This window comes from Mizuhopecten yessoensis, unplaced genomic scaffold, assembly GCF_002113885.1.
Source record: "Mizuhopecten yessoensis strain PY_sf001 unplaced genomic scaffold, ASM211388v2 scaffold716183, whole genome shotgun sequence".
In the NCBI taxonomy this organism is placed as follows: Eukaryota; Metazoa; Mollusca; class Bivalvia; order Pectinida; family Pectinidae; genus Mizuhopecten; species Mizuhopecten yessoensis.
In genome coordinates this window covers 193,742-210,264 of record NW_018479989.1, presented here as the reverse complement: position 1 = coordinate 210,264, position 16,523 = coordinate 193,742, and the positions used below count along the sequence as shown (strand labels likewise).

General features: G+C 37.7%; 1 protein-coding gene across 8 annotated transcripts in view; it reads right to left on the bottom strand.

Moving 5' to 3' along the window:
- LOC110441987 (papilin-like) overlaps positions 1–16,523 on the bottom strand; it is a 220,687-nt gene that overhangs the window by 35,780 nt on the left and 168,384 nt on the right. For 6 of the 8 annotated variants that reach the window (XM_021485321.1, XM_021485324.1, XM_021485323.1 and 3 more), the window contains 3 exons: positions 10,634–11,203; positions 6,655–6,837; positions 2,236–2,394 (listed from right to left, as the gene is read on the bottom strand). In XM_021485321.1, the coding sequence (XP_021340996.1) occupies positions 2,236–2,394; positions 6,655–6,837; positions 10,634–11,203 (912 nt within the window). Of the gene's footprint in view, positions 1–2,235; positions 2,395–4,701; positions 4,885–6,654; positions 6,838–10,633; positions 11,204–16,523 lie in introns of all 8 variants that reach the window. The other 2 variants (XM_021485322.1, XM_021485327.1) reach the window with 2 other exon arrangements.

The following is a 16,523-nucleotide window of genomic DNA, read 5'->3' as shown; positions in this document are numbered from 1 at the left end:
ACAGTTCGTTAATAAATTATGCACTTTCTCTACTCAACTTCAAATTAAGTTCTAGAATAAAACAAGAGATCCTTGGTGCCATCCATGGAAGGACCTTCATCAGATCTACCACCTTGTTCACTTTTCATTTTCCTTACATGTACTATTACCCAGTCCCATGTGGGAATTCCTCAACAGGAATCTTGTATATTAACTTAAACCTTGTAATGTCATATTTTATTTGCCACTATGACAAATGTTATTTTATAAGAATTGCATAACTCTATGCAAAATGCTAAAACATTGTAATCTTTACATGATTAAAAGTTCTGTCAATGACAGATGATTCTCATAAGGGCCATGGGTATTTCAAACAAGAGGACCAAGGGGGAAACATACAGATAAAATAGTCATAACAAAATTGAACTGTCAAAATTCAAGATGATTGTCTGGGTGGCTATCATGGTTTTCCTATCAGTCCCAAAACTCAATATGTATAACCAGGGAACCTTTATGTGAAATTTGAAAAAAAGTTCTCTAGTAATTTCTGAGAAATAGCACTAACACATTTTAACTCTCAAAATTCAGGATGCCCACCTGTTGTTCATCTTGGTGTTCTGACCAATCACAAAATTTGATATGCATAACTAGGGATCATGGGAAATTTTGAGAAAGATCCCTCTGGTACTTTCTGAGAAATAGCACTAACAGGAATTGTCTAAGGATGTACCACAGACCACTGACGAAGTGTGACTTAAACAGCCCACCATCTGATGACGGTGGAATAAATATTGATCACAGTTCATTAGAATCTAGTCACTTTTGATCATCAAACTTGTTTAATCTGAGGTCAAGATATATAAGTATAACAAACAAGTAAATTTGTGGAATTCATATCCTCCGCTTGCATATTTGTAGGTTAACATTGAGGTTAGGTCAAAACATGTGAGTATTGTGCTGTTGAGACATAATGTAAAGCTTGAAACTTGAAGAAAGAAAAAAAGCCCTATACCTCATTGATTAATCCATAAATATGCACAAATCACATTGGTTAGCAAACTTACGGAATTTGGTTGAAACATCTGAACAATATCTACAGCAATTATCACACATAAACCAAAGAGTGCCTGAGATGGGTGCAGAGACAGAGAAACACAAACATTGTTATCAAGTTTGAAGGAATTTGGCTAATATTTGCATCGACCTTGGCTGAGCCCTTAAGGCATTTAACCCTGTGACCAAGTTTGCAGAAAATTGGTTAACATTTGTTGTAGTTATTGCACTGAATCAAAACGCAGCAGATAATGACGTTTTTATTATTCAAGGGGCCATTACTCCGTCAAATGGGGTCCGCTGAAAGTGGTCATCAAACTTGGCTGAGCCCTGAAGGCATTTAACCCTGTGACCAGGTTTGAAGAAAATCAGTTAGCATTTGTTGTAGTTATTGCACGGAAATGAAAAGCAGCAGATAATGATGTTTTTCGCTATTCAAGGGGCCATAACTCTGCCAAAGGGGTTCCGCTGAAAATGGTCATCAAACTTGGCTGAGCCCTTAAGGCATTTAACCCTGTGACCAGGTTTGAAGAAAATCAGTTAGCATTTGTTGTAGTTATTGCACGGAATCGAAGCGCAGCAGATAATGACGTTTTTATTATTCAAGGGACCATAACTCCGTCAAATGGGGTCCGCTGAAAGTGGTCATCGAACTTGGCTGAGCCCTTAAGGCATTTAACCCTATGACCAAGTTTGAAGAACATCGGACAACATTGCATGGAAACAAAACGTGACAGACAGACAGACGGACAGACGGACAAACCCAAATTAATATCTCCCGTTTCGGTGAAAGCGTGGGATAACTAGTATGATGATATCAATGAAATATGAACCAGAGTGCAGTATGCTAATTATTTTTGTGCTAATTTTGAACCGAGCCTCAGTCATTGTATACTGTAACAGGTGTTATGAGGAGTTGATACCTACCCTGAGGACTCCGACAGGAACGTCCAACGTGTAATGAGAATTTATACCAACAGTGAGGGCTCTGACAGATTTAATGAGGAGTTGATACCTACCCTGAGGACTCCGACAGGAACGTCCAACGTGTAATGAGAATTTATACCAACAGTGAGGGCTCTGACAGATTTAATGAGGAGTTGATACCTACCCTGAGGACTCCGACAGGAACGTCCAACGTGTAATGAGAATTTATACCAACAGTGAGGGCTCTGACAGATTTAATGAGGTGTTGATACCTACCCTGAGGACTCCGACATGAACGTCCACACCCACTGGAACTTGTGCAACACTTCTGGGCTCCCTGACAGTCATAGTCTGATTGACACTCGCTATCACATGAGCCACTACGGTCACGGGCTACGGGAGGACATTGGCCAGGCTTGTATTCCTCTCTCGGAGCTGGAACAAAAATTCACATAACATCACAGCCATCACGACTGTCACATTTACATTTATTTTCTGGGGTACTGTTAGGATAAAAGCTAACAAGAGGCCCAGAGGCCTTAATAGCTCACCTGATATTTTATTTTCAATTTGAAACCTGCTGAGTACCATACAGGTTTATCAAGGAGAACTACTGGTAGGTTTTCTTTTCTTCATGCCTAGATTTTGTATATTTGGTTATAGGGTAGGGATAAAATCCCTTAATTCATATGGAAGGTGAAGGATTTTATCGATTTACCGCTATTTCCGTTATTAAGCTACAGTCCTTTACCCCCTGGAGAGCCACACACACTGTTAATATAAACCTGAGGTCCACTTGCCAATTAAAGGATGCTCTAGACCAAATTAGGTAAAAATCCCTCCAATCACTTGGAAGGAAAAGGATTTTTAAATATTAAGCTCTATTTCCCCTATTGGGCCCTACACATCTGCCCCCAAACAGGCCACACCCTCGGTTTATACAAAGTTGAGACCCCTTTGTTCAAAGATGCTCTAGAACAAATTTAGTCAAAATCCTTCAATTGGTTAAGAAAAGGATTTTTTTTGAAGATTTACTTATTTTCCCCTTATTTGGCCCTGCCTCTCTGCCCAAAGGGGGGCCATAACCATTCGTATATTCAAAATTGAGAACCCTTTGGTCAATGATGCTCCAGACCAAATTTGGACAAAATCCTTAGAGCCGTTAAGGACTAGTAGCATTTTAAAGGGAAAAGTTGACAAATAATGGGCGACGAACGACGAATAATTCGCCTCGGCATAAGCTCACTTGGCCCTTTGGGCCAGGTAAGCTAAATACTACTACTATACTCCCTCACTTCTTGATAATAAGCCATGGCTTATTCTTATTTTTAATTTCTGCCTTTTCCTTTTATCAAATTGTTGCAATTATTAATAATGTCATGCAAAACTTGTTTCAGCCAACAGGAAACATATGATGCCTACCTTGCATACCAATGCATATTTTCATTGGTGGCCTATTTTCAAAAGTGGTTTGTTTTTGAGATAGGATTGACAAGCTTATTTTCGTAGTTGTCTTATTTTTCAAAGCAGGCTTATTATTGAGATTTTAGGGTATGAACCAGTGCAAACATTTACTTAATATCTCATAACACCTGACATCTTACATTGTTACTAGAAAACACCTATAAAATTTTATTGTTACCTGAATGACCACTCACTTTACATTGTTACCTATAAGACCACATACCTTACATTGTTACCTGTATGACCACACACCTAACATTGTTACCTGTATGACCACTCACCTTACAGTGTTCAATTTCAATTTTCAATATCTTTATTTCCAAATGCAACAGATAGCATATAGGAGTTACAATATACATGAACATACAAGTAAATATTACAATCCATTTATGCAAGATGGCGGAGAACATAAGTAAAATACAAGATGACATCATAGCAATGTTGTCATCATACAAAAGAAAATATATAATCATTGTCAGTGGCACAAAGCTGGAACATACAGGATTGCTCAGATGTTAAGCATAGACTTTCTTTTAGAAGTAGCCTGAATTAGATACTTACTAAGTTTCTCAATTGTTTAACATTTTTGCAGGCGAATAATTGTATTAATTGTTACCTGTATGACCATATACCTTACATTGTTACCTGTATGACCACATACCTTACATTGTTACCTGTATGACAACACACCTAACATTGTTACCTGTATGACCACATACCTTACATTGCTACCTGTATGACCACACACCTTACATTGTTACCTGTATGATCACTCACCTTACATTGCTACCTGTATGTCCACACACCTTACATTGTTACCTGTATGACCACATACCTTACATTGTTACCTGTATGATCACTCACCTTACATTGTTACCTGTATGACCACTCACCTTACATTGTTACCTGTATGACCACTCACCTTACATTATCACCTGTATAACCACTCACCTTACATTATCACCTGTTTGACCACTCACCTCACATTGCTACCTGTATGACCACTCACCTTACATTATTACCTGTATGACCACTCACCTTACATTATCACCTGTATGACCACTCACCTTACATTGTTACCTGTATGACCACTCACGTTACATTATCACCTGTTTGACCACTCACCTCACATTGTTACCTGTATGACCACTCACCTTACATTATCACCTGTATGACCACTCACCTTACATTGTTACCTGTATGACCACTCACGTTACATTATTACCTGTATGACCACTCACCTTACATTGATCTATAAAAGTAACATAATGTACACACCTGAGGTGACAACCGGGGCGTTGACACATGCTGCATTACACTCCTGCTCATCAGCAAAGTTGTTTCCATTACCATCACAGCTACCGTACCAAAATCGTTCACAGCGAGACTCATCAGAATTGTAGTACCATCTGACAGTATAGTCAGAACATGACCCTCTTTCACTGTCTAGTCGGCACACATCTACAAATACAAGATCAGGTATCTTGTGCATCACAGTGCAATCCCTGACATCAGTAAAACACCTGCTCTGTATCTACATCAGTATAATACCTGTTCTGTACCTACATCAGTATAACACCTGTCCTGTACCTACATCAGTATAACACCTGTTCTGTACCTACATCAGTATAACACCTGTTCTGTACCTACATCAGTATAACACCTGTTCTGAACCTACATCAGTATAATACCTGTTCTGTACCTACAGTAAAACACCTGCTCTGTATCTACATCATTAGTATAACATCTGTCCTGTATCTACATCATTAGTATAACATCCGTCCTGTATCTACATAATTAGTATAACATCTGTCCTGTATCTACATCATCAGTATTACATCTGTCCTGTATCTACATCATCAGTATTACATCTGTCCTGTATCTACATCATCAGTATAACATTCATCTATCCTGTATCTACATGTACATCATCAGTATTACATCTGTCCTGTATCTACATCATTAGTATAACATCTGTCCTGTATTTACACCATTAGTATAACATCTGTCCAGTATCTACATCATTAGTATAACATCTGTCCTGTATCTACATCATCAGTATAACATCTGTCCTGTATCTACATCATCAGTATAACATCTGTCCTGTATCTACATCATCAGTATAACATCTGTCCTGTATCTACATCATCAGTATAACATCTGTCCTGTATCTACATCATCAGTATAACATCTGTCCTGTATCTACATCATCAGTATAACATCTGTCCTGTATCTACATCATCAGTATAACATCTGTCCTGTATCTACATCATCAGTATAACATCTGTCCTGTATCTACATCATCAGTATAACATCTGTCCTGTATCTACATCATCAGTATTACATCTGTCCTGTATCTACATCATCAGTATAACATCTGTCCTGTATCTACATCATTAGTATAACATCTGTCCTGTATCTACATCATCAGTATAGCACCTGTCCTGTATCTACATCATCAGTATTACATCTGTCCTGTATCTACATCATCAGTATAACATTAATCTGTTCTGTATCTACATCTGTATAACACCTGTTTTCTACCTACATCAGTATAACACCTGTTCTGTATCTACATCATCAGTATGACACCTGTTCTGTACCTCTATCATCAGTATAACACCTGTTCTGTACCTACATCTGTATAACACCTGTTCTGAACCTACATCAGTATAGCACCTGTTCTGTACCTACATCAGTATAACACCTGTTATGTACCTACATCAGTATAGCACCTGTTCTGTACCTACATCTGTATAACACCTGTTCTGTACCTACCTCATCAGTATAACACCTGTTCTGTACCTACATTATCAGTATAACACCCGTTCTGTACCTCTATCATCAGTATATCACCTGTTCTGTACCTACCTCTGTATAACACCTGCTCTGTACCTACATCTGTATAACACCTGTTCTGAACCTACATCTGTATAACACCTGTTCTGAACCTACATCAGTATATCACCTGTTCTGTACCTACATCAGTATAACACCTGTTCTGTACCTACATTATCAGTATAACACCTGTTCTGTACCTACATTATCAGTGTAACACCCGTTCTGTACCTCTATCATCAGTATATCACCTGTTCTGTACCTACCTCTGTATAACACCTGCTCTGTATCTACATCAGTATAACATCTGTTCTGTATNCCACTCACGTTACATTATTACCTGTATGACCACTCACCTTACATTGGTCTATAAAAGTAACATATTGTACACACCTGAGGTGACAACAGGGGCGTTGACACATGCTGCATTACACTCCTGCTCATCAGCAAAGTTGTTTCCATTACCATCACAGCTACCGTACCAAAATCGTTCACAGCGAGACTCATCAGAATTGTAGTACCATCTGACAGTATAGTCAGAACATGAACCTCTTTCACTGTCTAGTCGGCACACATCTACAAATACAAGATGAGGTATCTTATGCAGCACAGTGCAATCCCTGACATCAGCAAAACACCTGCTCTGTATCTACATCATTAGCAAAACACCTGTCTTGTATCTACATCATAAGTATAACATCTGTCCTGTATCTACATCATCAGTATAGCACCTGTTCTGTATCTACATCATTAGTATAACATCTGTCCTGTATCTACATCATTAGTATAACATCTGCCCTGTATCTACATCATTAGTATTACATCTGTCCTGTATCTACATCATTAGTATAACATTCATCTATCCTGTATCTACATCATCAGTATTACATCTGTCCTGTATCTACATCATCAGTAAAACACCTGTTCTGTACCTACATCATCAGTATAACACCTGTTCTGTACCTACATCATCAGTATAACATCTGTCCTGTATCTACATAACTAGTATAACATCTGTCCTGTATCTACATCATTAGTAAATCATCTGTCCTGTATCTACATCATCAGTATAGCACCTGTCCTGTATCTACATAATTAGTATAACATCTGTTCTGTACCTACATCATCAGTATAACATTCATCTATCCTGTATCTACATCATCAGTATTACATCTGTCCTGTATCTACATCATCAGTAAAACACCTGTTCTGTACCTACATCATCAGTATAACATCTGTCCTGTATCTACATCATTAGTAAATCATCTGTCCTGTATCTACATCATCAGTATCACACTTGTCCTGTATCTACATCATTAGTATTACATTAGTCCTGTGTCTACATCATCAGTATTACATCAGTCCTGTATCTACAGCATCAGTATAACATCTGTCCTGTATCTACATCATTATTATAACATTCATCTATCCTGTATCTACATCATCAGTATTACATCTGTCCTGTATCTACATCATCAGTATAACATCTGTCCTGTATCTACATCATTAGTAAATCATCTGTCCTGTATCTACATCATCAGTATCACCCTTGTCCTGAATCTACATCATTAGTATTACATTAGTCCTGTGTCTACATCATCAGTATTACATCAGTCCTGTATCTACAGCATCAGTATAACATCTGTCCTGTATCTACATCATTAGTATGACATTAGTCCTGTGTCTACATCATCAGTATTACATCAGTCCTGTATCTACAGCATCAGTATAACATCTGTCCTGTATCTACATCATTAGTAAATCATCTGTCCTGTATCTACATCATCAGTATAGCACCTGTCCTGTATCTACATCATTAGTATAACATCTGTTCTGTACCTACATCATCAGTATAACATCTGTCCTGTTTCTACATCATCAATAAAACACCTATCCTGTATCTACATCATCAGTATCACACTTGTCCTGTATCTACATCATTAGTATAACATCTGTCCTGTATCTACATCATTAGTATTACATTAGTTCTGTGTCTACATCATCAGTATTACATCAGTCCTGTATCTACAGTATCAGTATAACATCTGTCCTGTAACTACATCATTAGTATAACATCTGTCCTGTATCTTCATCAGTATAACATTCATCTGTCCTGTATCTACATAATCAGTATAACATCTGTCCTGTATCTACATCATTAGTTTTACATTAGTCCTGGATACATCATCAGTATTACATCTGTCCTGTATCTACATCATCAGTATACCACCTGTCCTGTATCTACAGCATCAGTATAATATCTGTCCTGTAACAACATCATTAGTATAACATCTGTCCTGTAACTACATCATTAGTATAACATCTGTCCTGTATCTACATCATTAGTATGACATTAGTCCTGTGTCTACATCATCAGTATTACATCAGTCCTGTATCTACATCATCAGTAAAACACCTGTCCTGTATCTACATCATCAGTATCACACCTGTCCTGTATCTACATCATCAGTATAACATCTGTCCTGTATCTACATCATTAGTATTACATTAGTCCTGTGTCTACATCATCAGTATAACACCTGTTCTGTACCTACATCAGTATAAAACCTGTCCTGTATCTACATCATCAGTATAACACCTGTTCTGTACCTACATCATCAGTTTCACACCTGTCCTGTATCTACATAATCAATATAACACCTGACCTGTATCTACATCATCGTTATAACATCTGTCCTGTATCTACATCATCAGTATCACACCTGTCCTGTATCTACATCATTAGTATTACATCTGTCCTGTATCTACATCATCAGTTTATATATATATCCTGTCCTGTACCTACATCAGTATAACACCTGTTCTGTACCTACATCGGTATAACACCTGTTCTGTACCTACATCAGTATAACACCTGTCCTTTACCTACATCAGTTTAACACCTGTTCTGTACCTACATCAGTATAACACCAGTTCTGTACCTACATCAGTATAACACCTGTCCTGTACCTACATCATCAGTATAACACCTTTTCTGTACCTACATCTGTATTACACCTGTTCTGTACCTCCATCAGTATATCACCTGCTCTGTACCTACATCTGTATTACACCTGTTCTGTACATACATCATCAGTATAACATCTGTTCTGTACCTACAGCTGTATAACACCTGTTCTCTACCTACATCTGTATAGCACCTGTTCTGTATCTACATCAGTATAACACCTGTCCTGTACCTACATCATTAGTATAACACCTGTTTTCTACCCTCTTCTGTATAACACCTGCTCTGTACCTACATCAGTATAACACCTGTTCTGTACCTACATCATAAGTATAACACCTGTTCTGTACCTACATCAGTATATCACCAGTTCTGTACCTACATCAGTATAACACCTGTCCTGTACCTACATCAGTATAACACCTGTCCTGTACCTACATCAGTATAACACCTGTTCTGTACCTACATCATTAGTATAACACCTGTTCTGTACCTACATCCATCTGTATAATACCTGTTCTGAACCTACATCAGTATAGCACCTGTTCTGAACCTACATCAGTATGGCACCTGTTCTGTGACTACATCTTCAGTATAACACCTGTTCTGTACCTACATCAGTATAACACCTGTTCTGTACCTACATTATCAGTATAACACCTGTACTGTACCTACATCAGTATAACACCTGTTCTGTACCTACCTTGTCAGTATAACATCTGTTCTGTACCTACATCCATCTGTATAACACCTGTTTTCTACCTACATCTGTATTACACCTGTTCTGTACCTACATCTGTATAACACCTGTTCTGAACCTACATTAGTATAATACCTGTTCTGTACCTACATCAGTATAGCACCTGTTCTGTACCTACATCCGTATAACACCTGTTCAATGATACAATTTTACTATATTTTCATTTAATGAGGATGAAATGTTACTATTTATAATATTTAATCAAGCATTCACAGAGGGTTGGCTACACTTGTGATACAAATGGGTACAATGTGGTTCAAGTTCTTGTGATACTAATGATTAAGTTACCAATAAAACTCAACTTGAGATGTTACAAACACCAATATGTATTTTAAGTCCACAAATAAAACGTAGAATATACATCAAACATGACACTGTTGTGGTCAAACATACATTCCTATCCTTAGCAATAGGAAAAAAACAGCACATGTACAATTGGGATGTTTCAAAAATGCTTCGAAATGGATAAGTGTGCAAAGTAAATTACTTTTCAGGCAATTCGCATCATTCTTACACAAAAGGCAACATGACTCATGATATATTTGTTTTCCTTTCACTCAAGACATTATAATACATCGCAACAGATTCCCAGATGAGAACCTTCATGTCTATGTATTATAACCAAAATGTCTGGTGATACCCACCTGAAGTTACAAGCGTTTCAGGACAGCCATGTCTATTCTCCCCAAGAGCTGATGTACGACCATCTGCACAACAGCCATAACGTGTTCCACGACACCCTCCTAATAGCGGAGGTCGTGGTGTACGCGTTTCAGGGCAACCGTATCTATTTTCTCCAAGGGCAGAGGAAACACCATCCTCACAACAGCCATAGCGTGTAGAACCACATCCTCCTACCACTGGGGGCTGTTGTGTACGTGTTTCAGGGCAGCCATATCTATTTTCTCCGAGAGCAGAGGAAACACCATCCTCACAACAGCCATAAGGTGTAGAACCACATCCTCCTACCACTGGGGGCTGTTGGGTACGCGTTTCAGGGCAGCCGTATCTACTTTCTCCTAGAGCAGAGGAAACACCATCCTCACAACAGCCATAGCGTGTACCTGCACATCCACCAATTAAAACTGGTTCGGTCTCAGGACAACCTTGTCGGTTTTCTCCTAGGGCTGAAGTTAGTCTGTCCTCACAGCAGCCGTAACGTGTACCTGCACATCCACCGACGAGAATTGGTTCATCAGGCTCCACCACCACTTCTACAAAGACATGCAATAAAACACAGGTACAATCACAACAATAAACATTGTTTATACAAACCGGGTCAAGCCACAAAGCCACAACAACTTCAACGTGTCTGCATTGATGTTTATGAATTAGATAAATGTTTATAACTACTATTCTTATAAGCAAAAAGCAGTGTCTGTATTTACAGCATTACATAATGCTGGAAGACTTTACTAATCAGTGCTGATACAACTAGAAAATGTCTGTAAGACATAAATGCCCCCGCTGCCATGTAAAATTAGTTTCAGTGTTCTATAAAAAATTACAACCACTTTGATCTTGATACCCTGAAACATGCACACACACAAAGTTGATTTTAATATTCATATGTTTTTTCTGTATGTTATTACCATCTCCATAACATATTGAATGAAGTTGCTAAGTGTTTAAATTGAATCAGCTGATGATTTTCTTTATATATAGCAACAGTGACCTTGACCTTGACCTAGGAACCCTGAAACACAACAATGTCCGAAGTATACTCATACTTGACCTTTGTATAAAGTTTGACCAAAATCTGTCAAATAATGAAGTTGCTAAGTATTTAAATTGAATCAGTTGATGATTTTCTATATATAGCAACAGTGACCTTGGCCTTGACCTTGGAGCCCTGAAATACAAGGGTATACCCATATTTGACCTTTGTATAAAGTTTGACCAAAATCTGTGATAGAATGAAGTTGCTAAGTGTTTAAATTGAATCAGCTGATGATTTTCTATATATAGCAACAGTCAACCTTGGCCTTGACCTTGGAACCCTGAAATACAACAATGTCCGAAGTATACTCATACTTGACCTTTGTATAAAGTTTGACCAAAATCTGTCAAATAATGAAGTTGCTAAGTATTTAAATTGAATCAGTTGATGATTTTCTATATATAGCAACAGTCACCTTGGCCTTGACCTTGGAACCCTGAAATACAACAATGACAAACAACAAACTGTATAACGTGTGGTCTAGTCAGTAGTAAAATGGTACAATGATGTCATATTATAAATCCAATGTCTGTGAAAAGATGGTTCAAGATTTCATTTTCATAATCAAGCCAAGAGTATAAAGGGCAAAGTGTTTTGAACAGGATATAATATATCTAACAAGAGTACCGCAGGGCGGAACAATATACGCCAGTCGAATGCCATATAGTGTTATATACTTTCTTACATTGAAATAAGATTTCTCTGCATCATTCTAAGAGTGGTTAGCTGACAGGCTATAAAAAATGTAGAAGAAAATCTCCGGACAAAAAATTAAACACTAAAATGAACAAAGGGCAATAACTTTTGCAAAAATCGTTGAATCAAAATTCTTTTAGGGGAGACACAACTTCATATCATGATTATAATGAATACTAAGTTTCAAAGAGATCTGTTGAAAAATGTAGGAGAGGATTGCCGGACAAAAATCAAATACTGAAATAAACAAAGAGCAATAACTTTTGAAAAAATTGTTTAATCAAAATTCTTTTCAAAGAAACACAACAACTTATCATGATTATTTAGCCTACTAAGTTTCAAAGAAATCCGTTAAAAAATGTAGGAGTAGATCTCCGGACAAAAATATCAAACACTGAAATGAACAAAGGGCAATAACTTTTGAAAAAATGTTGAATCAAAATTCTTTTAAGGGAGACACAACTTCATATCATGTCTATAATGTATACCAAGTTTCAAAGAGATCGGTGAAAAAATGTAGGAGGAGATTGCCGGACAAACAAAAGGTTCCAGTGTTAACTGTAGGATTTGAGATGTCAAGTCTCTTACTGGACTAGAATAATGTCATGACATGATAGACAGTCAAATCCATCACTTGTCCAGAAAGACAAGTCGTGAGCCGACATTACTGATACATTACTGATGCGTTCTGGGAGTGTTTCCTGCAGTACAGAATGTAGTCTGAGAGTGGTTACATCGGAGTCTGCCCCAGTGAGACACCATTACTAAATGGTACAGTCCCAGTAGGATCAAACAGAGACAATCAAAACCAGAAACATTACACCAACAGCATTCTTATAATGTTCCCAAAATTCCATGCTCCTTGTGTTCAGTGGTATCAGGGTCACCATGTCATAATGGATGCTGATTTTGCAGACACCTTGGTTCCATAGGGAGCTAAACATTTTCTTGTTTATGAGGCCTAGAATAATCTAGACAAGTGATCTTAAAAAACAAAAACTCCCACAGAAAGAAAAACACATTTTTTATTATTACATTTTGTCATATTCTTTGCGATCTAATCTTGTGATAAGGACAAAAAAGAAGTCAAACCTTTCTAGAATATACCTAACTAACTACAACCTACCACTGTAACTTACCAGTGTATACCCTACAACCTGACAGAACTGTAACTTATCAGTGTATACCCTACAACCCTGACAGCCCTGTAACTTACCAGTGTATACCCTACAACCCTGACAGCCCTGTAACTTACCAGTGTATACCCTATCACCCTGACAGTATTGTAACTTACCAGTGTATACCCTACAACCCTGACAGCCCTGTAACTTACCAGTGTATACCCTACCACCCAGACAGCACGGTAACTTACCAGTATATACCCTACAACCCTGACAGCACTGTAACTTACCAGTGTATACCCTACAACCCTGACAGCACTGTAACTGACCAGTGTATACCCTACAACCCTGACAGCACTGTAACTTACCAGTGTATACCCTACAACCCTGACAGCACTGTAACTTACCAGTGTATACCCTACAACCCTGACAGCACTGTAACTTACCAGTATATACCCTACAACCCTGACAGCACTGTAACACACCAGTGTATACCCTACAACCCTGACAGCACTGTAACTTATCAGTGTATACCCTACACCCCTGACAGTATTGTAACTTACCAGTGTATACCCTACACCCCTGACAGTGGCACCACCAGTATGTTCACCAGTAGATACTGTACACCACAGTTGTATTTGACATGTAAACCTGATAAAATCAGTAACAGGTCCAACCTAGCACCATATCCTCTGTCCCAGATGATACTCCACAAAAGTCAGTTATAGATTCTATCAGATCTAAGATCTCAGAGAGTCACCATTTCTCCTAAGTGCATATTTGAAAGCAGTCAGGAAATGTATCAGACAAGGGTCCTAATCGGTGACAATTATTGCAAACAGCATCCAGCGCAAGGCTGCCTTTGATGAAGGGGCATTGTTAATTACAGACATGCGTTAGGTCTATGACCCAAACTTCTCCAGTTCTTGATGGCATCTCATACCAAACACATTAATTTTTCAGGAAACATAGACAATTGTCATTGATATTGTTCTGTACATAATGAGTACTGGTAAAAGTAAGCTAGTTACTGCACCACTGTAGTGAATCCTGCATTACTGGTGAGACAGTTCACAAGAAAACATCCTCAGAAACGTTCAAGTACAACACTTAGATCAAGTCAAAAGAGTACTTGTTTCTTTTCAAGTTATAGCAGACAGCATGATCAAAAAAATACCATGGACAAAATTACTAATTCAACCGAAATCAAATTACTCTGTACAAAAGAGGCCTAATTTTATATATGTCTATTATCAAATTCAATAATAAAAAAAAAATTGATAAAAAAAAATACCATTCCTTTCAAACCTTTACGATAAGAAACAGTCATTACATAGAGAAGTAAAAGACCCGGTAAACTCGGACTTCCCACAGAGATAACACTGCCAATACAAAGGTAATGTCACTTTTCATTGTAATAAAAAATAATTCATCCTTTTTTTACAAAGGGCACTATCTATGTTATTTCTATAGCTAAATGAGTCACATGATTCACCCCAGAAATAAATTTTACACAATTTGCACCAAATTATTCATGACGGAATTTTAGATATTAGATTTTGATGACGACTGACCTGTTTGTGCTTGGTGGGTGCTTCCTGAAGTAGTTCAGTCAGCAGATCTATATATCACACACATACAAGAATTTCTAATATATTTGTTGAATTAAGAAAGTCTGCAGTCAGCTGTATGCAGTATGCAAGAAGAAGATTAATTGAAGTCAAATATGTTTAACAACACAATTTTAGCTGTGAAGAACAATTCCTATGAGGGGAAAACAAGAGTTTGGTTACAAAACATTTTTGCTATAGATTAATCATTGGTGTATTTTCTTCTAATTATTAACAACAGACTGTATATTAAACAGTCTGTAAATTCTCCTACATCATCCTATTTGTCCAGTATCTGAGATCCCCCTACATCATCCTATTTGTCCAGTATCTGAGATCCCCCTACATCATCCTATTTGTCCAGTATCTGAGATCCCCCTACATCATCCTATTTGTCCAGTATCTGAGATCCCCCTACATCATCCTATTTGTCCAGTATCTGAGATCCCCCTACATCATCCTATTTGTCCAGTATCTGAGATCCCCCTACATCATCCTATTTGTCCAGTATCTGAGATCCCCCTACATCATCCTATTTGTCCAGTATCTGAGATCCCCCTACATCATCCTATTTGTCCAGTATCTGAGATCCCCCTACATCATCCTATTTGTCCAGTATCTGAGATCCCCCTACATCATCCTATTTGTCCAGTATCTGAGATCCCCCTACATCATCCTATTTGTCCAGTATCTGAGATCCCCCTACATCATCCTATTTGTCCAGTATCTGAGATCCCCCTACATCATCCTATTTGTCCAGTATCTGAGATCCCCCTACATCATCCTATTTGTCCAGTATCTGAGATCCCCCTACATCATCCTATTTGTCCAGTATCTGAGATCCCCCTACATCATCCTATTTGTCCAGTATCTGAGATCCCCCTACATCATCCTATTTGTCCAGTATCTGAGATCCCCCTTCATCATCCTATTTGTCCAGTATCTGAGATCCCCCTTCATCATAACTCAAATTGTGATAAAAACTACATTTTGATATACATAAAGAAACGTACAAAAAGAAGTAAAATCATTTGGAAACGAAAATGAGTTTTTAAGAGAAAATCTAGGATTGTACATATTTAAACAAAGCTTTTTCTGTACACACCCAGAGCCAAATAGCTATCAAACAAAGCTGAATAACACATCTTACAAGATGGTTGGGTAATTTGTCTTAAAAGATGGTTAAGATAATTTGTCTTACAAGATGGTTGGAGTTTTGTCTGCAAAGAAATCTTTTAAAACACATGAAAAAAAGACACCATGTTATCCAAAATATCCAGTGAAAGTTGTAGTAAGTGGTAAACATCAGCTAGTCCTTATAATTAGCCAAACATTCACAGTACCACAGCTATTTACACAAAACGTTGGCTGTGGTTATAATTGCCAA